Raw genomic sequence first — 24,240 nt, 5'->3', positions numbered from 1 at the left:
GCATAATGCAAGCACTGTAATTGTTCCATGACGTTTTCAAGGTTCCACTGTCTGACCATAAAACAGCTCATTATCATGCAATATCCTTTTATTGTAGTACTGTGATTACTTTATCCAATATACGTCAGAATCAAAATGAATAAAGACACAATATGAACACCGAACATGATCAACTGCATGCTAGTATTTACAAGTAGAAAAAATAATGTTGTTGTAGAGGTTTAATTGTGATTTTTAATTAATGTTAAATGCAGTCATTCATTTTGTTTCAATAAGAGGTTGCAGGTTTTGGCCTGGTTTCCTGCTATAAAGTCACATTATTCTGTTCTGCATATTTATTATTACAGTAAGCCTCTGTGCGTGGTATCCCTCCTCATGGAAGCTCATACTGAACATGTGATATCACCATAGGTTAGAGTGCCATACTGAAAGTAGTCTGGACCTGGAAATTCCCTTCTATCAACAGGTACTGATCATTGTGAGGCCATGTACACTCTGTCCTCTGGACTGTCTGCCCCATTTGTAATGGTCTGTGATCCACAGACTTGCCTGCACATTGTAGTCTCTCAGTCTTTCTTTGTCTGCACGGATTAAAATGTGGACATTTCTGATATTTCTTCCTCACTAGCAATGATCTTTAGCATTGAATTAACTTTAAACATTCCATAATAGTTTACCATTGTGAATGTCAGAGTACAGAAGATAATAGATTTGTTAAATGCTGCATGCAAAACACATGAGATACATAATCTACCTTATTATCACTATTTAACCACAGTATGTTATACTATGAGATGTCATGTCAAGCAATGAAATATATAAGTGTTGTTATTGAGTAGGCTTCCTGGCCCTAAATGTATGCATTTCGTTCTGTAGGATGAGGTTCACGTAAAAGGTGAATCTTGTTTTTTGGCTCAGAGAATCATATAGCTGCAGAACTTCAGTGTTATATCCACTAAACATTGCACGTTCACTCTGTGCTTGCACCTGCAGGCTATTATCAGGAGAGGTCTGATACATATTTTCTTTAAATGGAAGCCTTCAAAGTGCTTTGTTATAGGTTTCCTAGATGCCATTAGTGTGGTGGAAGGAGGAGGGCCTTTTTCGTAAATTTAAATTTGACTCATGCTGCTGATAAATTGAAGAACATGTGTGTTTAAGTGTCCACTTCCAGGATGTGCTTGGTCATTCCCCTCATCCTTTGTCAGGGCATGCCCACTAGCATTTCTATTAAAATGTCTGGATGAGAGAAGATGACATTTCTGCTACATTTTATTGCCTTGATAATGAGTTTGTCTATTAGGTGAAAGTCACCTACTTATGCATTAACTATTATGGCTTCATTTTGGATGGTCTGGTAAGAATGTCTTAATAAAATGAGGTATTGCTAAAGTTACCTTCTGTTTGGGTGCTGTGGAATGTACATCTTTTTATCATCCAGCATCATTCATTTTACTTTGTGCATGGTGGTGTAAAGTAAACTGAAAGGGAGAAGGGATTGTTGAATGCAGTAGATAACAAGTGGGAAATAAGAGGACTAATTTAGGAGACTGATTAAAGGGCAGGAGTAATAGAGAGTGAAAGGAGTAGATCCATTTAGGTTTGATACACATTCTAAGGCTATGTAGGGGTATAGGTATTATGCTATGTTTAAAAGTAGAGGTGCAAGGAAGTAGGTACTGATAAAGATACTAATATACAGGCAGAGGTAGAGGGACTAGACTATTTGCAAGTTACAGGAACCAGGTTACATTTAGAGTGTAAGAACTGGGTATAGACAAGGGCAGAAGACTGGGGTAAACAAAAACATAATATATGGAGAGGGAGGAGAAGAGTCAGGTATAGAAAGAGAGATGAAGAGAGATTTGGAAAAGAAGAGAGTGGTATATTGCAGAGATTCCAAGAGGGGTTAGATAGGAAGATGAGGAAGAAGAATCAGGCTTCTGTCAATGAAAGGCAAACAAATTACCCATGTAATCCCAAAAAATAGAACTGTAAGGAATTTCCTCAACATAAAAAGATTAATTCCACATCCTGGGAATTGCATTTATTTGGGAACAACTGAGTAAACAGGTTGGTGAATCAAGTCTTGCTAGAAAAGCTTTCTTTTGCTGTTGTTCTGCAGAATCACATAGATCAGTTTGGATCATCATAAAGTGAAGAATGGATGGGTTTGTTCATTTTGTTTTGGGGTATGGGAGGTCTAATGAATAGGATGCGTTATACTGAATACAGAGGAGTGGCTATAACATTAAGCAAAGGACCCTGGTGAAGGAAATACCAATCATACCAAGAATCACAGTGTTTTTGACCCCTTTTAAATACTTCTAACATTATTTCCTATTTTGTGCTACAACAAGCCTGATGTGTCTTTACTTTCTTTTGCTAGTCGCTATACTACTAACAAACACCGAAGAATATATAAGGATCAAACTAAACTAGGACCTCATGTATAGAGCCCTTTTGTGATCACAAAATCTTGAGATTCACAAAATCAAATAGTTTGCTATCACAAAAGGGCATTTTCTTATAAACAAAATCTCTTTTACCGGTCAAAAAAATCTTTCTGATTCCTCAGAGGATTTTTGTGATCCTTTCCAAATTTTCAAATTGTAAATAGGTTGGGGTATGTAAGAGCATTACAGTCCTATTTCTGATTGGGAAATCAGAGAAATGGTTTACAACCTCCATTGTAGCTGCAAAACATTGATGAGTTAGGGACCCCCTCCCTTTTGGGAATTGTGTTGGCAGTTTCAGAGGCAAGAGGCTTGCTGCCTGCTTCACCCTGATGATTCCTAGAAAGGAACGCTATTCTTTTCTAAAGCAGCACTGGTTCCTCTAAGGAACACAGGATGCTATAAAAAATATTTTTCCATTTTGAAATGTGGTTATAGGGATGGTGATCTGCTGTCTTTTGAAGGCCACAATCCCTGTGATTGCAGCAAGTCATAGGGGGTAGACCATATGTCGGTTTGCAAAATACAATTTCATTCACATAAAGGTGTTCCACAATTTGAGACCACTTTTCATGAATTAGGCAATAGTACTTCAGTCCCCCAGATACCACCTTGCCAAAGCTATAGTAGTTTAAAATATATGCTTTAACTTTTGAACACCTTCTCTATTAAATGATACAATACTCAGATCAGGGACATCACTCATTCTAACCACCACTAGTCCTTAATTCCCATAAAATGATTAACAGAGGTTAGCATGATAAGAAGTTCCAACTAAAGAAGCCCATGTTGATGTCTATAGCAAAGAGGGAGTAAGACAATCATTCAACAGAATGTAAAGAAGCAAATTGGTTACATCTAGATCAGACAATAGTATTCAAGAAATCATGCACATTCTGAGTAATGATGCAAGATGCCTCAAGATGCATGTGTGCAAATGATTCATAGAGAATGTGTCATGACACAAGAATATTGCACCAAAATACAGAGTTTACATATGTTTATGTAAGCTATCAAAATTATTATATTATAATATTTAAAGAACAAATACATATACAATTTTTATCAATAGACTACAAACTAAATTACAAACATATATAACTAAAATATGTATCAAACTTAATTAAAAGTGTAAAACTATTATAAAATAGTGTTCAATAAAAAATAAAATAAATATGTACATATACACATGTACTTATAAAATCTAAGCACAATATTGAAATACTTTTTTCAAAAATACATTAGATATTTTAGTGATAACTCAAACATTAAAATTAACAAAAACACACACAAATATATATATATATATATACATATATATATATATATATATATATATATATATATATATATATGTATACAATCATATATCAAGCTTAATAAAAATATACAAAAATAAAATTAAAAAAACATGTTTTTATAAATAAATATTAAAAAATATTAAAAATAAAATCTAACAACAATGCAAATAAACAACAATAGCAAAAATGTTCAACTTTGAGCAGTCCAATTTAACATTCTAACTCCAATTTAAGCAAAAGTAGGGAAAGTGTTGCACTTTGGAGGAGTTAGATTTACTATTCCTACTCCACTGTAAGCGAAATCGAGCAAAGTGTGTGACTTTAAAGGGGTTATATTTACTTTTCCCGCTCCAATCTGAACAGTAGTGAAAATCATAGACTTGTTAGATTTTTAATTTTCACTCCAATCAGAGCAATAGTAGGAGTGGGAATGTTTGATGTTGGAGGGTTTAGATTTACTATACCCATCCAAAGTAAGCAAAATCAAGGAAATTGCTGGACTTTGGTGTGGTTACGTTTATTATTCCAACTTCAATCTAAGCAACACTAAGGAAAGTCATGGACTTTGGAGGGGTTAGATTTACTAGCTCCACTCCAATGTAAGCAAATGCAGGGAAAGTGTTGGACTTTAAAAGTGCTAGGCTTACTATTCCCACTCCAACCTGAGCGACAGTAGTGAAAGTCGTAGACTTTGGAGGAGTTAGATTTACTATTACCACTACAACCTGGGTAATAGTTGGAGTGGGGATGTTTGACTTTGGAGGAGTTAGGTTAACTATTCCCACTCCAACATCAGCAAAAGCAGGCAAAGTGTTGTACTTTGATGGGGTGGATTTATTATTCCCATTCCAATCTAAGCAACAATAGGGAAAGTCAAGGAGTTTGGAGGGGTCAGATTTACTATCCATGCTGTAACATAAGAAAAACCAGAAAGTGTTGGACTTTGGGGGGGTTAGATTTAGTCTTTTCACTTCAATCTAAGCAGCAGTAGGGCCATTGTTAAACTGAGAAGGGTTTGATTTACTGTTTCCCAGCTACAATGTAAGCAAAATTAGGAAACGTCTTGGACTTTGGAGGGGTTAGATTTACTATTCCCACCCCAATTTAAGACATCAGTAGGGAAGGATTGTCTTTGGTTAGGCTACATTTACCTTTCTCACTACACATTGTTGGACTTTGTGCAACTTAGGCACATATTTCCCACTACATTGTAAGAAAAATCAGGGATTGTGTTAGATTTTAAGGAGGTTACATTACAACTCCCTCTACAAACCTCAGCAACAGTAGAAAACTTGTTGGACTTTTGGTGATTTAGATTGACTATTTCCACTCCATTCTAGGAAAAGTGTTATTCTTGGTAGCTTTAGCTGTACCATTCCAATTCCTAAACTTGTTTTAAAAAACATTTAAATGCATCACAAAAATAAAAACATTTAAACATTTTTAAAATAAAAAATATATATGCATTATAGATAAATACATATAAATGTAATTAAAAAAAATCATAATGCAAAAATAATAAACAAATAACAAATATTTCAAATAAATACACTTACCTACCTAGTATCCATAAAAATATCAAACATGCAAAAAAATCAGTAAAACATTATTATTATTAAAATATTAAAATATTAAAAACACACACACTTAAAAAAATGAGGTATAGAAAACTCATTTTCAGAATTTTAGTATTAAGTAGAGTGAATACTTGAATTCGCAAAGAATTAAAAAGAGCAAATAATTAGTGTAACAGTCACTCAATTGAATATTTTACAGAAATAATTATCAACTAATACTTTAATTAACCTAAAATATGATTAAAAAAAACAATAGTTTGTATTTTCAACCTATTCCCATCCTAATTTCCTACAAACTCACAAACACTCAACTCATTAAAATTTACTAATTCAACTTTAGAAAATGTACATTTCAAAGTAAAAATTGCAAACTAAACTACTACCGTAATCCTCTACAAGGCCAACAACCCATTACTAATTTGAAAAGTACTAATTACATGTGAAACCATTTTAATTACACATTAAAATGTACAAATAAAATACTTAAGAAGAATAACAAATGTTATATTAATACTAATACTAAATAATATGTTAACTAATTTATATTAAGTTGAATTGTATTATAAACCATATTTAAAAAACACCATTATTAACCAGAAAAAATGATATTCTCACCATCTTTATTCTGTCTTACTATATCTTTGACTGACAATATTTTGACATGATATTCTTGTATCACAATTTTTTGTCCACTACATTTTGGTCATTCATTGCCATGATATGTGTGCTTGAACAATTTGTGGCACATGAGCGTGCATGTGGTATAACACAGCTGCCATTCCTGTTTTAAATTTGAAAAATATAAAAAATAAAATGTTCGCAAAAACACAATTTGAAAACTAAAACAGAATTAAAGAAAAAGGATTTGAATAGAAGAGGTAAGTGTTAAAATGGTACAGCAGAGAGGGGGTGGCTGTTAAAGTACCTGCTGCAGAGTGGAACAAGCAAGAGGTGAACAATACAGGAACTGGTTGAAGGGTGAAATAAAAATAAATAAACAAAATGCTGAGTGGAATGGGAAGGGACTGTCAGGGATCTAGCTAGGCCAGGACAACTGTCAAGGAGACTAGCTGATTTCAGGTCACAGCTGCACAATAGGGATTCTAACTCAATGGAGAGACAAAAGTTTTCTAAAGAAGAGGTTTAACACAAGAATATCTGCAGACTGGAAGAGAAGCAGGGCAGAAACAGGCTGGAACAGTAAAACTGGCGACTAAACTATCAAAATAACACAATGGCAAACAAGAAGGTCAAAGCATGAAAATGATATACAAACTATCATAAGTGACAGTTTGTTTACTCCTTGGAAGTGATCTTTCTCTGAGTTGAAAAAGATGTTACAAGAAGCAAGGGAGCAGATTAATCTCACAGAGTTCAGGGAGATTCCCAGCAGCTCCTATAGAGAAGGAGGGTACAAGCCTTGGTATCTAACGGGCACCCTTAGAAGCAATGAAAATCTGAATGTAATATAAACACAAAAGAAGACAACGGAGAACAGTGGAACAAACATAGGAACGGAACAGAGCTCTGGGAAAACCTAGACTGTAATAAGGATCAAAAACAGGATCGGAATATATAAAACTGAATGCACTGAAAATCTGCACACTTTCTAGGACAGAACAGAAATATGCAGTCAAAGTACAGGATAAGAAATCTGCATAACCAAAACAGGTGTCAATGTGTGCAATCAGAACTAGGGTCAAGGCAAACATGGAAACAAAGAGGCAGGATAAACGACAAACAGGCAAAAGAGACAAATAACTAATGGGAACAAAACATACAATCAATCAAAAATGAAAAATGAAACCAAAGACAAGTCAGAAACATAGCTGAAGGATCACACAAAGAGCAAGGAGACAAAGCAGCAGAGTCGGTGCACCCTGTGCTCCCAGGGCTGAAATAGCTGGAGGCTCAGTGGAGGAGCACAGATGCAGGGAGAGAGCCAGGTGCATTTTTCCCACCAAGTGCTAGGAATCAGAGACACACCAATGAAGGGAAGGCAGAACTTGGACATGAAAATGGAAAGCCCACGGAAACCAGCAGACACAAGACAGGACAAAGGAAAGCCAGGAACAGAGTACGGGTCGGAACTAAGGGAGTGAAAAGTCCTAACACAGGTATAACAACGTCAGAAAGGCCATGGGATCCAGGAATCATGGTAGAAAAGAGAAAACCACCACCAGGGCATGATGTGGGTAGTGATTAGAAAGAATACTGGGACCATGATTCATCGGGATGGTAGCATGGAAGCCTGTACTGGAATAAGAAATGCATCATACGATGCAAGGTGTAGAAATGTATAACATCATAGTTGGGGATAAAGGCAGGACTCCAGTGGGCCTTAGTGAGCACCACTTAGTAGCTGGATGGTAAAATCCTAACAGGGGAAGCAACATATGAGCTTGGAGGGAATGTGAGGTGGAGCAGCACATAGCAGAGAGAGCAAGAAAAAACATGAACTCCAATGAAGTGCTGAAAGTAAAATAAAACCGAGACCCATTATTTAAATAGAGGAAGAATATAACTCATTCTAACAGAACAATGCAACACTGAAATGCTCCTGGACAAGCACAATAATGTGGAAGATAGTCCTTGAACTAGGAACAGGGAAATGAGCTAGACAGCAAAGCCATTGAATCAAGTGCAAAGGACCCAAAATAATAATAATAATAATAATAATAATAATAATAATAATAATAATAATAATAATAATAATACTAATAATAATAATATAATTATTGTTATTATTATTAGTAGTAGTAGCATCATCATCTCACACCTAATTTATTCTTTCATTCAAAAGAAGTTGCATCCTATGCATTATGTTCCCTCGTACTAGCAAATGCCATTTGTGTACCTGATATTTTCCATACATCTCACAGCTGGTCAGTTGCAAGTGCGATTCTATGCAATGCCTTTAGCAAACATTAGCGTTACAAACAAACTACCTCTTCTTTCATTAGAGTTCTTTTTTCATGTATGTTATTTTATGCTTTGCTTACCTTTTTATGTTTATTGAATAATATTTTATAAAAGTCCTTCATTATAGTTTATTCAATCTTGAAACCAGAATCCCTTCTATCAGTTCATTCATTGGTAGTTAGTGATAAACGTGCAATTGCAATACCTATAAAACTACTGAAAAAACTGAATTGTTTCCTTTAGCAAGCTAGCATTAACTGTGTGTTCATGAAAGCTTATTTCAAACTGTGTCTACAAAATGCATATAAGTACACCTTCAAAGAAATAATGACTACAACTACTACTTCATCTCAAATAATGACAATTCAATTGAAACATTATACATAAACCAGACAGTGCAAAGTCTCCATAAGATACATATATGAAATAAGCCCCACTACTTCGACTGACCAATATTCAAATATATAACGTGCATCCATGGAATATAACATCCGTATGGAAAATTATTATCAGGTAAATGTTAATACGAGCTGCAAAATATCTAATCATGTTTTACTGCATAACTCGCATATATACTTAACAATAAAAAAGGTATCATCACATCTGTATTGTGTTCACAAACACACAAAGCCACTCTGTATACTGTACTTTCCATTATTTTAAAATTGGATCAAGACACAAATTGTTGTATAAGCATTAAAAGGAGAGATGTATAAAAGGTCATTTCGTTCTTCGGTGGTTAGTAATGACTACAATACTTCCCAGCTATATAAAAATAATATCACATGTACAGAAACTGTCTTTAACTTGCACGGTACTGATTTTGAGTAGATGGCCATTGGCAAATCTAAATTGAACATGAAAAGATGCAAGTGGTCTACATGCTATGCTATATTGGCTTATTGATTGAGCGAAGCACATTATGGTTTCTGAGACACAGTATTGGAAGTGCAACTATTTAGCAACATGTTGCCCTTCAAAGGCACGTTAGTGATATAGAACTAGCTTTTCAGCTCTTTAATTGATGTAAAATATTCTGTTATCAAACAGCTGTCTCTTAATTTCTTGAATGGCATCATCTCATTTGGTTGCAGGTATGTAACTCAAAATGAGGGTATCCTGATTGGCCCAAATCATGTCCGAATTTGATTCCCATCATGAATGCACAATGTACAACATCTTGAAGGTGATTTACTTATTGAATCCCTGACAGTGGAAGTGTGAGAGGAGGTAACAAGTGTCCTAGAAACCCAGTTGGCTCAAAAACATAACAATATAGTGAGGATGTGGCACCTTCCCAAAGCTGTACCTCAAAGCCAGGAAAAGCCGGGCAGTGTGGCTGAGTCCATGTGGCCTACCCCTGTGACAATGAATCTCTGCCCTTTGAGAAGGGTTCAGTCAAAGGCAGCCCCCTCCGGAGGAACCATCAGAAGACCTCAAAAGAGAATAAATCCTCAATTACATTCCCAAAAAGAAGCAAGTGAGACCACCCTTTAGAAATTTGGGAAGCATACTCTCTTACGTTGATATACTGTAACACATCGTGTATTTGTGAAGCAGAGCAGGACCCTGGCTCTGTAATGTGGTGCCCAACTTTGATGTGCAATGGATGCAAGTGAATTCCCTTGCACCCCCTACATATTAATGCAGAGAGCATGTTTGCATAATCTGTCAGAATGTTTTATATTTTGACTAAAGTACCATCACTTCTTGGTAGTATAGCAATTGTTTTTGTAATAAAAACATTTTTGTTTTGTGTTTTTCATTTTCCAGGTGCTGGCTAACCACAGAAGGCAGTGGGAGGCACAGAAATGCAAGAAAAGGAGGTTATGGAAATAAACTCTAAATATGGATGCTGTTTTGCTATGACAAGCAGCCATTATTTACTCATGCCATTATTGTAGATGTGTTAATTACTGATACCTTAGTATTCAGTATCCCACATGCCTTTTCCTGAATTGCATTACATATCAGACAAGTAGAACGTCATTGGCTTTTTGTGATGCCTTGTGTGATGATGACTACAGTGCTCAATCAATTTAACTCCACATATATTCTGGTCATTTGAGATTTGGGACAGTGTGCCCAGCACATTTATAGATGTCAATCTAGCATTTACTCAAGGAACCATCACATTAATGATTCAGTACAAAATGACAATGGAGTTTTGAAGTAGTGCAATCCATGATGGTAGATGGGTAGATGGATAAACGCAATCTTAGAATACAGCAAAAGTCTATTCAAGGAGACATAGGAGCCACATCCAAGTTATTAAATTGGCTACATATTAGTTAGTACGCTACCTTTAGATGACACTTGGGCACTGAGAGATCATGTTTTTGGTCTAAGATGTTCCGTACACTGTTATTCTTCACTTCAAAATTTTAAAATTGTGCATATGCTTTTCAGAAGATTTTATTTCTGAGATGACATAAAAAGTCACTCTGTACTCCCCAGATATAATGCTTCAAACTTACATATCAATTCTCCACAGAGGACACACATAGCCCTAGAGACCAAGTTGGGCTAATGAGAAAATTGGTGAAGATCATTGTGATTATTATGATTATTATTATGAAGATTATTATTAAGATTATTATTATTATTATTATTATTATTGTTATTATTGTTATTATTATTATTGTCATACTAATGATAATAATAATAATAATAATAATAATAATAATAATAATAATAATAATAATAATAGTGAAAATAATAGTGAAAATAATAATACTTATTATTATTATTAGTAGTAGTAGTATAGAAGTTCTCACAATACCACTGCTACTAATTCTAATATTAATAATACTTCTTATTATTGTAGTTATTATCAATATATAGTAGTGATATTAATATTAATAATAACAGTAACAATAATAGTAATAACAATAATAATACTATTAGAATTAAGGCACTGTTTCAATGATTTCCTCGGCTGTGGCAATCTGGTATATCCAGGATGGCCTTTTACTGCTGTGTTTATGCTCCTTAGTGCCTTGGTATCTTTCTTTAAAAGTGACTATATAAATGGTAACAGTCACTCACTCCCTCAATCACCTATCATTCAGATACTAAACTTCCATGATAACACTATGAAATCGAAAGTTACTGTTGTTCCCATAATGAGAATGAGAAATTTCTGAACAAGTCTGTGGCTTTTAAACACCAGTATGGCAGAAGCAATATCTGTATATCCTATAGTTGAGTGATTCTTCCCCAATACTTTGAGAGCAACTAGTCTGTCATGAAATCTCCCTAATTCACAGTAGACCTGTAACCCTCAGCACTACTGGTGGGAGGAGGCCTTCAGGGTTTAGTACTATTGCTCTACCATTTTAGGTCAAGCAAGAGGTCATTTATATGAAACCGTTTCTGATCTATTGATGTGGTCCTCGGTACCCACCCAATAATGTGACCAGTTAGTTCACCTCTGTTGGACCTGGCCTTTTTACAGGGTCTTCCCCAAACTTTTTGCCTCCTTCCTCCTATTTTTTCTGACCTGTTGTTGTTGGCTTTTGAACTCTGGGCACTTTACCACTGCTAACCAGTGCTAAAGTGCATGTGCTCTCTGTGTAAATTCTACTGTTGATTTGTTTATCCATGATTGGCTATTTGATTTACTTGCAAGACCCTAGTAGAGTGCACTATATGTGCCTAGGGCCTGTAGATTAAATGCTACTAGTGGGCCTGCAGCACTGGTTGTGCCACCCACTTAAGTAGCCCCTTCACCTTGTCTCAGGCCTGCCATTGCAAGGCCTGTGTGTGCAGTTTCACTGCCACTTTGACTTGGCATTTAAAAGTACTTGCCAAGCCTAAAACTCCCCTTTTTCTACATATAAGTCACCCCTAATGTGTGCCCACAGTAACCCCTAGAGCATGGTGCTGTGTGGGTAAAAGGCAGGACATGTACCTGTGTAGTTTATATGTCCTGGTAGTGTAAAAACTCCTAAATTAGTTTTTACACTACTGTGAGGCCTGCTCCCTTCATATGCTAACATTGGGGCTGCCCTCATACATTGTTGAAGTGGTAGCTGCTGATCTGAAAGGAGTAGGAAGGTCATATTTAGTATGGCCAGAATAGTAATACAAAATCCGGCTGACTAGTGAAGTTGGATTTAATATTACTATTTTAGAAATGCCACTTTTAGAAAGTGAGCATTTCTCTGCACTTAAATCTTTCTGTGCCTTACAATCCACGTCTGGCTAGGTTTAGTTGACAGCTCCTTGTGCATTCACTCAGACACACCCCAAACACAGGGTACTCAGCCTCACTTGCGTACATCTGCATTTTGAATGGGTCTTCCTGGGCTGGGAGGGTGGAGGGCCTGCCCTCACACATAGGACTGCCACATCCCCTACTGGGACCCTGGCAGACAGGATTGAACTGAAAGGAGACTTGGTGCACTTCTAGGCCCCTCTTTGAAGTCTCCCCCACTTCAAAGGCACATTTTAGTATGAAACAGGGCCTCTGCCCTACCACCTCAGGCACTTGCTGGAGAAGAAACCTGAACCAGAACCTGCATCCTGCCAAGAAGAACTGCCTGGCTGCTCAAAGGACTCACCTGACTACTTTCTACAAAGGACTGCTGCCTTGCTGTTGGCCTGCTGCCTTGCTGAACTCTTGTCTTGCTGCAGAAGTGCTCTCCAAGGGCTTGGATAGAGCTTGCCTCCTGTTCCCTAGAGTCTCAGGACCAAAAAGACTTCTTTCTTTCAACTGGACTCCTTGTGTGGTGAAAACTTTTACGCACAGCTTGCTCCGCGGTGAAAAATTCACTGCACGCCGATCCGGAGAGACACCGCTCGACCCCGCAAGGAAAAGATCGACGCGACGCCTGCGGTGCGACCGGAACTTCGACGTACGGTCCACCAGAACGACGCGCAGCCAGACAGCAAGCCCAGGAATCCACGCACAGACCCCGGGACACCTGGGAATCCCACGAACCACAGAGGAGACCTCTGGCACGCCGGAAAATGACGCACATCTTCCCCGAGTGAAAAATAACGATGCAAGTCTGTGTGTGAAGGGGCGAAACCGACACACACACCATTTTTTTCCCGGAAAACGACGCACGTCTCCCCGCGCGGAAAATAACGACGCAAGCCTATGTGTGAAGGGGCGAAACCGACGCACACACCATTTTTCCACGCATCTCCTCCTCTGCGGACCTGTGCGGAAATTTTCCACTCCAAACCAGGTACTTTGTGCTTGAAAGAGACTTTGTTTGCTTTTTAAAGACTTAAGACACTTCATATCACTTTTCAGTGATATCTCTACAATCTCATATTGCATCTTTTATCGTTTTGACCTGCAAATACTCAGATAAATATTATATATTTTTCTAAACACTGTGTGGTGTATTTTTGTGGTGCTATATTGTGTTATTGTATGATTTATTGCACAAATACTTTACACATTGCATTCTAAGTTAAGCCTGACTGCTCAGTGCCAAGCTACCAGAGGGTGGGCACAGGATAATTTGGATTGTGTGTGACTTACCCTGACTAGAGTGAGGGTTCTTGCTTGGACAGGGTGGTAACCTGACTGCCAACCAAAAACCCAATTTCTAACAACCTCCAGCCACAAAATAGCATAGGCAATACTTATTGTGAGTTATATGTCGGAACCACGGGTGCCTAAACCACCAGTGGCTCAACAACGAGGTTGGAACAACGACCTCATTCTAAACACTAATGCCTTTACCACAAATGCATTTACAGTGATTTTACCGTTGTGAACGCATTCCTGGTAAAGGCATTACCAATCAGCATGCACGACCCAGCATGCTTCCACCCAGCCTGCCACCCCACCCCTTAAACCTAAACCCTGACCCCCAAATTCCCCCTAAACCCTAATCACCCCCCGCCTACCACCCCACCCCAAAATCTAAAATTACCCAGAGTCCCCACCCCACCCCTAAAACCTAAACCCTACCCCCTTAAACCCTAATCACCCCCAGCCCCCCCAAAACAGCCCCCGTCCCAGCCCAACTTACCTCCTCCTTCACCGCGTCCAGTCCGACTCCCTTCTGTACCTTAATCACGCATGTACGTTGTTCAGACACGCGTGGTTAAGGTACCAAAACCAGGGAGTCGTGGAAAACAAAAGTGTTGTTTCGCTTTCGTTTTTCATAAACTTGTGGTTCCGGACTCGTTCTTCCGGGTGTTTCCCCTTATTGTGCTACAATTTGATATATATCTAAAATCATAATGGTAAAATTATTAAAAATAAAAAACAATATATCCAGTCATCGCTGATTCATAACAGTTAACCATAAACTGATTTACAGTCATTTGTACAGGGTATAATACAGGCCTAGGAAATTTGATACCTGTGTGTGGTGCTATTCTTTTTGCAATTCTTGTAGCAGTCAACCGTAGCTGGCTATCACACACAGGACTGTAATCAATATTCTTTAGAGTGGTCTTTGGGTGTACATCTTTCTCATGACTGAATGGCATTTGTGTCCCTGTTTTGCTACTTTTTAATTCAATGGTTTTCCTCCCCCTGCTTGTGTTTGCTTCATCTCTTAAACAGTTAAGTTTCACTCTCCTTTTGGTTGGTTCAGTGTATCTTTCTAATACTAATGCTATTAAAACTAATTTGTGACTTAACCCAGAGGAGTGGATGTTCTGATCCTTTCTCTTTATCCCTCTTCTCTCCCTTCCTTGGTCCAAGCTCCATATTTTAACCATGGTGGCCGAGCGGTGGTGGGACCGCCAGCACCTCCAGTATCAGAGATCCCGGTGGTCTGGTGGTTGTGGCAGTGCTAATCTGCCAGGGCAATGCTGCAATCAGCGCAGCCCTGGGGATTATGACCTCATTCTCTGCCAGCCCTTTCATAGCGGTAGCACTACCATGAAAAGGCTGGTGGAGAACGGGTGCAGGGGGGCCCCTGCACTGCCCATGCACTCGGTGAGAGTGCTGGCCAGGTTGCACCCAGCATCCTACAGCATTGCCGCTGGCTGATTGCGAGCCGGAGACAATGCTATAGGCTGTTTCCCGCTAGTCCAGTGGGCGGAAACTCAGGTTTCCAACTGTTGACCTAACGGGAAACTCTTAATGGGCCTGGCCGGGAGGTAGCCAGTATGCCGGCAACCTCTGCATCTGAAGTTCAGCAGACAGTCTGCCAAACTTGTAAAGAGGCCATACTCTCAGCTTTACCACTTTAACCTAAATATGATGGAAATAAACACTGCATTCTAAAGCTGTGCAGGGCCACAACACAGTGGTGGCCTTCCCTGAGAAGGGCAGCTCCTTGGGCTTGCCATCTGAAGCTTAGCTACCCTAGTTGTGGTCTAGTAGACTAGTGGGAAACATGGAACAAGGAGACACAGTTTTTAATCCCAGTCTCGGATTTGGCTAAATAGTGTGCTCTTTGGAAATCACTTTTTGAACGTATTCCTTTTCTCCCTTTTAGAAATGACTAGGACTACCAAGAATCATTGTAAAAGCTACTGGTAAGCCTGTGAGTAAAAATGGGCTGGATATTACCTTGGGAAGGTGAAAGTGTACAATCTCATTGTAGATTCCGTAATGCGCAATATGGGAGTAAATATATTGTTTTCGCAGCAAATAGCAGGGTGTTGTATTCTCAGGTCAACTACTTTAACAACATGTTTGATATTGAATAAACCATACTCAACCTTTGCCTTTGTCCACTGATCTTACAATATGTCTGCACTTCATTTTGAAATAGGCTTAATAGAAGAAGTAAACATCAAGGACATACTCCCAGGACAGGTTTTCTGCATGGTATTCATTAACACATTCAGGTCTGTTTACCTGCATGTGGCTGGATTTTCATCTCAATAGCTGAATGTGCTCTTAAAGTTGTATTCCTCTCCTGCAAATAACTCACAATACTTATTTATTTTGTGCATGTGCTATACTTCTACTATTGTATCCACATGATTTCACACAATTGATTGATTAATTCGGGCAGCACTTTGCAACAGACATAGATCAATACACACCATACTTCATTTTTAATAAATCTTGCCTTTTCTGCTACAAGACACAGGCACATTTCTATGCTGTAGAAAATAGGTACTTCTACTGAGATAAAAAAAAAATCAAATACATTCATAGGTCTCCATTACCTTGGTAAACATAGGCTTGCCATGCTGCGTGACCATGGTGCATTGATCACAATCCACTGTGATGGATGAGTTGTGATAGGACTCTTTCGAGTGCTTGAGAATGTAATACAAGTCGCTTACGCCTCCTTCAAAAACAGTGCTAAAATATCTAGGAATAAGAGTCCTTCCAATGGCTGTAAGTCAAAAAACAAAAAAAGCATTAAGTCATTCCTTCAAAGAAATATTTACTGTAATGTTGATACAATATAATTTTGCATGCTTTAATACAAAACTAAATTTGCACATTGATTGTTGTTTGTCAGGATTCCGTTGTGTTACGTCCGTGTGCATTTTTGTGTGTGAAGCTTTCTTGTCTGAGCTCCTCAAAATCAGGAATGAAGGTCAGACAGCCACATTGGTGCTTATCCATCTCTCTGGAGCTTTCAGCATTATCAGCAATGTCCTGCTACAGATCGTTAAAGGCCTCCTGGGCTTGGCTGGCTAGGTTCACTCTTACCTCCAAGAAGTAACACGAAAAATATACCCAGACTTCTACATCTCAAAAATAATTCTACTCACCTGTAAATGCAGCAGTTTTACGCTTTTCTTGTAACTCATGCCCTCATCTTTAATACAACGTTTTCCTGCTCAGGACGCTAAGTAGCACATAAGATGTCTCCTTAACCCAGTATGCAGGCAGCATATATTACATAGCTCTATGGGTGTAAACTGGCTCTCCGGTCATCCCAATGGTTCATAAGAATGTATTACCATTAAGTGACTTTACCTCAATGAAACTGAACTAATATGAATTGCACCTACAGTGATTAACTTTAAATCCCATTTTTGCAACTCCTCACTGTTAATGTAATCCCCTGAAATCATTCCACATGCATATTTACCTAATGTAATTCTCCTCCATGATCTCTGTTCCACACCTCAGATTAAAATTTACCTGATCCTTGCTTCAATTGTGCAAAACTGTAAAATTAGCTTAATCCTCCTACCCCCAGTCTGTCATTGTATCACAGTGCTTAAGCTTTACTATTGCAGCATAATAATCCCATGATTGCATAACATTGTTTTAAATTCATATCAGTTGGTATTAAGAGTTTCTCAAGACTTCGGCTGATATAAGAAAAGGTGATTACAATCCACATATGTTTTTTTGCAGTCTAGCAAATAGCTCTGCCTCATTCATGAAGTACTGCACCAAAATAAATCTGCTTAGACAAATGACTTATCAGCATCACTGATAATGTTTCACTTAACTATGAAACTAGAGATTCCAAACACACATATACCCTTATCAGTGATTGTTCTCTTAGTGTGTCTCTAAAATACTTTTCCAACACATATCAGAACCAAGTCAGTGTAGTGTGAGTTTTTTCTTGCTGCCCTATTCATACACCAGGGTACTTTCCAGATATTTAGAAAAGGATGACAGCTGGTTTGAAATAGCCCAACTAAGCATCAATTTTCAAAATAATTGACTTCAGGTGTTCTCAATGCCATTGCCTCACACTACTAGTAAATATCACACCCATAAATTATAATGAAAATAAGTTTAACAGGTTCAGGTTTTTAACAAAATGAAATCAGAATATATTGATAGCATTTAGAATGATCTTTTTAGAGTAATATTCCAATATAAAGAAACTGAATGATATAAGAAGATTACTCTTTTGTACAAAACCTCTAAGATTGAATGTAAATTCCACTTTTGGTTATGGTTTTTGTTACAAAATCGGTTAATTTGATAATATCCTCAGGACCTCCAGCTCCTTCTCTGAGAACTTAAGATTGTGCTTTCTAGCTACAGGGTCTTTGTCTGCCTATTGCCTGGACATTTTAGGAATTGTTTGCAGCCAAAGTCTCCCAGAAGGATCCACAGATGTACTCCTGCAACAGCACTCACTTTCTCTGTGTCACAGAACACTAGGAGAGGCGTGTATTTGAACACTTCCTCACAGCAATATCATCATTCTGTTCCCAAATTGTGACTTTCCCTTTTTGCGATTTCCTAATACAGATTCACAGATTTTGCAAATCCCTATTAGGAAATCACAAAATAGTGAATGCAACTGTTGCCAAATCGCTATTTGTGGAAGGTATACTTTGCTATATTTCCATTAGCAAGTTCCTAATAGTGATTCAGATGGAATCGCTATTTGGAAATCACTAAGCAAAATATACGTACGTCTACCCCTAAGTGCACCTGTTCACAGCATATAGGGCCAGATGTACGTATGTTTAGATAAGCGATGTCCAAACAGCAATTGTAGACCTATTTGGAAATCACTATTTGGAATGTACAAATGGTTGCCATTCCCTATTTGTGAATCATTTCCATTTATAGTCTCAATTTAGGGATTTTCTAACAGCGAATCGCAAAACAGTGAATTGGTATTAGGAAATAATAAATGGGAAAATTTGTATTTTTCTTGCAGAATGATGACCTCACCATGAGAAAGTCAGTAAATACATCCTCTCCCATTGTTCTGTAACTCAGAGGAAGACAGTGAGTGACAGGAAAGGCTGTGTGGAGGAGGAATTACATTTTATAGTGAAACGAAGGTGCACCATGTCACAGGAAGGTGACAGAGACCTTGCTGGCAGAAAACACAAAATTAAGTTTTCTGTAGTTTTCTGAGAAGGAGTTGTAGTTCCTAACTGGGAAGTGGGTGTCCCATAATGAGCCATTGTTAGGGAAGAGCTCCTTCAGCGTACTGGAATCTCCCAAAAAATATATAATAATATCCTGGACAAGATAAACTCCATCAGTGTTGGGCAGCTTACAATCCCTGAAATATGCAAACAAATGGTACGGCTTAAGATCAGAGACAAAAGAAAAGGTTTCAACTTGCGTGACAGATGCACATGGGACAGGCGGAGAAGCATCTCAGAAGCCAACACCCATCGAGACTCTCATTGAAGGAACAATTCAGCCTGAGAATGTTGTGCGTGTTTGCATTGTTGACACATCAGATCCACCTTCTACTCCTCAAAGGTAACATTATAAATTGTGTATGTCAGTTCCCCAGATTAACAAGCATGTTTAATTAATAATTCATTCTTACTGTTAAGAAATCCAATTTAACTTTCTTCATGACTCACTAATGCATTATGAGAATTTTTGTGATACTACAATATCTATCTAAAATGTGTAGCAACACACGTACGTTGTTTGTCTTTTAGAAAAGTATATTAAAGCAGTCAGAAACCAGAGAAGTAGACTGAACAAATTTTATTTAAATTGAAAACATTGATAAAATAGTAAACTAAATCAATATCTTTTTCACAGATGTGTCACAACCAAGAGAGAAGGATAGTGAGGAAGATGTCACTATAGAAAGTTCTTTTGATAATTAGGAATCCCCAGAATTATCTGCCACACAGACATATGAAGCACTATCCAGAAAAAGAGACACACCTTAACCCTTTCCTGATTTAAAAGATGTGACACATGAGCCAACCACATGCAGGGAGAACAGCCCAACATGTGAGAAAGGCAGACACATGCGTTGCAGTGTAATGCAACATCATTGTAATGTCAACGCTCCTCGCAGTACTGGTGTTCTTCACATGAATCTCAGCTGTTGGAGGGGTTAAAGGTCCCTATGCTTTCTGCGTAGTGCCACCAAGCAAGAAATCTCAAACGTGCAGAGCAGCAAATGATGAATATGGATTGTACAAGGTCACAATTGATTGAAGGCCAAGGAAGTTATAGGGCATTAGTGAAGGATGGGCAAAATATGATTAATATACCTTTGTTAAACTCACTCACTTGGTGGACAAACTCACTACGGCAGTACAACAACTTCATAGAATGTACCAGTTTATGCAAAACCCGCATATGTTGTGGTTTGATGTATTGAACCGATCAATCAACTGCCTGGCATAGGCAACTACCCTTCTATCCAGGTGCACTGTATATATACAAACACCGATGGGTCACTGCTGTACAGATGTGGCACGTGGATTCCTGCAGGTAACATCTGTTTTGGAAAAAATGCATACCAGTATTACATGTAGACCTGCAGTTACACGGGTAGGTGAGAGTGAAGAGGCATCGAGCCTCAGTGGTCTCTCAGCCCCCCATGTCTCCACCCTTAAGAGCACATGCTGACATACATCTTCTACACATGTTAGTGCTACTCCAGAGGCACGTAATGCTGATAAAAGCAGTGCAAGCAGATCAAGAAAAAAGCATTGTGTTTGTTGTATTTATCATATGTTACTTACCTGTGCTTTGTTTACAGAACAAGATCAGAAGTCGACCCCCAGTATCTGCATGAATTAATGAGACCATGGGCCATATGTACGAACACATTTTCCCATTGACACAGAATGGGAAAAACCCTTTGCTACATCTGGCCCCATATCTCTCCCTATGTTCCAGTGATCTTTCCTTGTGCACTGTTCTCAGAATTAAACGGACACGCTTGGGTGGCCAGTCCTTTGAATAACTGGATCCTAAGCTGTGGAATGCTCTTCTGGCACATTTGAGAAGTTGTACCTCGCTGATCACTTTCCAGAAACAGCTGAAGACCTGGCTATTTTGAGTCAGCATAATCTAGTTAAACTCTACCTGCCTCAAAGGCACTGGGAAACACTGTGTGGGTAGGTGAGTGCTATACAAGAATAACTAATAATTATGAGTATTATTGTCATACTAATAAATAATACACAGGAAAGGACAACATTGTGTCATTATATATTGTTTTTCATGCAGAATTTGTGACTATTATGATTCTGCAAAAAATTATTTTTTTCAGTTCAAACGCATTCTAACCATGTATTTTTGGATATACATATATATATATATATATATGCATATATATATATATGCATATGTGTGTGTATATATATATATATATATATATATATATATATATATACACACTGTTCTTTCTTTTCGTGAAAAACAATTGTTTGTAATCTCTGCACAAAGAGCTCTACCCTCAGCAGCAGCTGATCCATCCTATTGGGGTTGTGCTTGTAGTATTTCTTCCTCATAATCAGAATTTAATTCTATTTCTATATTCAGAAGATACCTTTTCATGGAAATATTATGCAACATTACATATGTAGCTGTGATTTTCCATTATATGTCTGGATGGTACTGAAGGGCTCCACCACTCTTGTGCAGACACCTGAAGTGTGATTTAATACTTCAGAGGTCCTCTCTATAATGGAACATGTGGTTTTGTGAGCACGCTTGTACCTCTACTCACTTCTTGTCTTTTTGTTCAAATACAGTGTAAAGTTAAGGATCAAAAGTCTTAATGTATGCACTATGTTAGAAATTGGGTCTGTAGTTGGCAAAGGTATGTACCCTGTCCAAGTAGAGACCACAATCCTAGTCAGGGTAAGTAAGATACACAACTTAAATTAACCTGTACTCACCCTCTGGTAGCTTGGAACAGAGCAGGCAGGCTGAACTTAGAAGGCAATGTGTGAAGTATTGGTGCAACACTAAATTATAGTAACACAATGACAGATACCTCATAAAGACTTAGCACCAGTACAGAAAAATAGATATTTATCTTAGTAAAACAAGACCAAAATGACAAAAATCCAATCAGTAGAAGTTGTGATATGAATTTTTAAAGATTAAATATGAAGGCAGTGCTTAGAAATCTATAGTGGTCATAAAGTTACTTGATGTCGCGAGGGACTAGTGCAAACAGAAAATCTAGGCCGACCAGGATGGAGGATACGCTGGCTACAGAACCCACGCAGGGTCAGCTGAACAGTATCTTTATTGAAGCAATGCGTCAAGGACACAATGTGTCAATATTTCTGCTGCATTCAGGATGATGTGTCGTTTTTGAAGTTTGTAGTTGCAGAACCCACTTCTGAGGCCCAGAATTGGATGGGGGCACTTCAGACGAGGGTAGGTAGTCCAGCAACACCAGAGGAGTTGCAGCAGTCTTTGATGCCCCTGAGACTGCAGAAGAACAGGGGTCAAGCCAGCAAGCCCTTGAAGATTCTTGGGTGTAAAGATGTAGAGAGCAAGTCCAGTCCTTCTAACTTCAGAACAGAAGCAGCAGGCAGCAGACCAACACATCAGAGCAAGCATCAAACTGGCAGTCCCTCTTACAGCACAGCACACAGCAGCAGTATGCCAACACAGCAATGCGGTTTCAGAGTGTCAATCCCTCCTGGCAGCAGAGCAGTCCTTCCTGGCAGAGTGGCCTTGGTTCCAGTAGAGATCTGATTTGGTGGGGTTTGGGATCCAATATTTATATGTTGGTGCCCTGGTTCTGGAAGGTGGGATAAACTTCCAGGTCTTCCTTTGAAGTCCACAAGGGACCTGTCCTGCCATCCCTGGTTCCAGACACTCTACAGGCAGTTATGCAGTCTATAGTGTGGGGAGAGACACAGCCCTATTCAGGTGTAAGTAAGGCAGTGCTAAGCTCCATCCCCCACTCAAGCAAGTTAATGGGCCAATAATGCCCATTAAGTCACACCAAAGCTCCCAATGTGTGACTGTCTAGAAGGAACTGCCATCTACCCCAGGCTTGTATTCGGAGACGGCAGAGGCACAGAATGGTTAAAGTAAGAAAATGCCAACTTTCTAAAAGTGGCAATTTCAGGCTTACAACCTAAAATCCAAATTCATCAGAAGTGGTGATTTTAAACTGTGAGTTCAGGGACACCCAACTTCATATTTTTATAAACACTAGACCCCAAATCCCACCAAATCATATCTCTACTGGGACCAGCCAGGAAGAAGGACTGCTGTGCTTCCAGGATGGACTGCCACTCTGCAACTGCATTGTTGTATTGGCCCACTGATGCTTTGTGCTGTGCTCTAAGAGGGACTGCCACATTTCTATTTGCTCTGCTGTGTTGGCCGGCTGCTTCTGTTATGCAGTGAGAAGGACTGGACTTGCTCTCTTCATCCTTGCATCCAAGTGTCTCAAAGGGCTTGCTGCCATGCCACTGTTCTCTTGCAGTCTCAGCAGCATCAAAGACCGCTTGCAATTGCAACCAGGTCTTAACCTTCTTGAGGGACTCAAGAAGGGATGAGGATGCTCTAATGTTCTGTGGAAGGTCATGCCATCCTTTGGGAGAGTTGTACAAATATGTGTGACTTCCTGTTCTGCTTTTGTGTATGTAGGGTATATGTGCACTGGAGAGTATCGCCTAGCGGAGATGTCTGGAGGGTTGGTGGAAGTGTATGCAGCTGTTGAGCAATGCGGGCCGATGTTGTGAAGTAATTTGTATGTGGCATGAGGCATTTGAATTCAGTGTGCTTGTGTATGGGAAGGCAGTGGAGCTCCCTGAGGTCTGGTGTGATTTGTGAATGGTGTGGTGGGTTGAGGACGAATCATGCTGCTGTGTTCTGAATGGTATGGAGTCACTTCAGGAGCTGTTTGACGAATGAGATAGAGAGTGTGTTTCCATAGTCAAGCCTTCTGGAAATGAGTGTATGTTTTTCTGGTGTTCTTTAGTAGCAACTTGAAGATTTTTTGCAGTATCCTCGGGATGGGGAAACAGGTACAGGACACAGAATTGACCTGGGCTGTCATGTTGAGTTTGTAGATGTAGATGATTCCTAGGTTCCTACCATGGGTGGTGGGTTTGGGAGTGGATCCTAGGGCAGCTGACCAACATATGGAGTCCCATAGAGAGGTCTTCTTTCTGAAAATTACAACTCTGATTTTGTCAGAGTTGAGCTTGAAGAAGTTAGATTTCATTCAGGTTTCTACTGTGGTCATGAAGGTGGTGAAGTTTGTTATTGTCAAGGTAGAGTATCAATTTTGTGTTGTCTGCATAGGAGATACTGTTGATGCCCTTAGACCTGATGGTGTTGGCCAGTGAAGTTATGCAGATTTTGAATAAGGTGAGGCTTAGGAATGATCCTTGGGGACTCCACTAATAGGGTTCCTG

General features: G+C 38.7%; 1 protein-coding gene across 4 annotated transcripts in view; it reads right to left on the bottom strand.

Moving 5' to 3' along the window:
* The window catches only part of LDB2 (LIM domain binding 2), a 1,065,253-nt gene that overhangs the window by 246,775 nt on the left and 794,238 nt on the right, over positions 1-24,240 (bottom strand). For all 4 annotated transcript variants that reach the window (XM_069202302.1, XM_069202319.1, XM_069202310.1 and 1 more), the window contains exon 3: positions 16,360-16,532. In XM_069202302.1, coding sequence (XP_069058403.1) covers positions 16,360-16,532 — 173 coding nt within the window. The remainder of the gene's footprint in view (positions 1-16,359; positions 16,533-24,240) is intronic.

The sequence above is a fragment of the Pleurodeles waltl genome, chromosome 1_2 (assembly GCF_031143425.1).
Source record: "Pleurodeles waltl isolate 20211129_DDA chromosome 1_2, aPleWal1.hap1.20221129, whole genome shotgun sequence".
NCBI classification, from domain to species: Eukaryota; Metazoa; Chordata; class Amphibia; order Caudata; family Salamandridae; genus Pleurodeles; species Pleurodeles waltl.
Note: the sequence above shows the minus strand (reverse complement) of the source record. Positions and strands in the feature narration are given on the sequence as shown.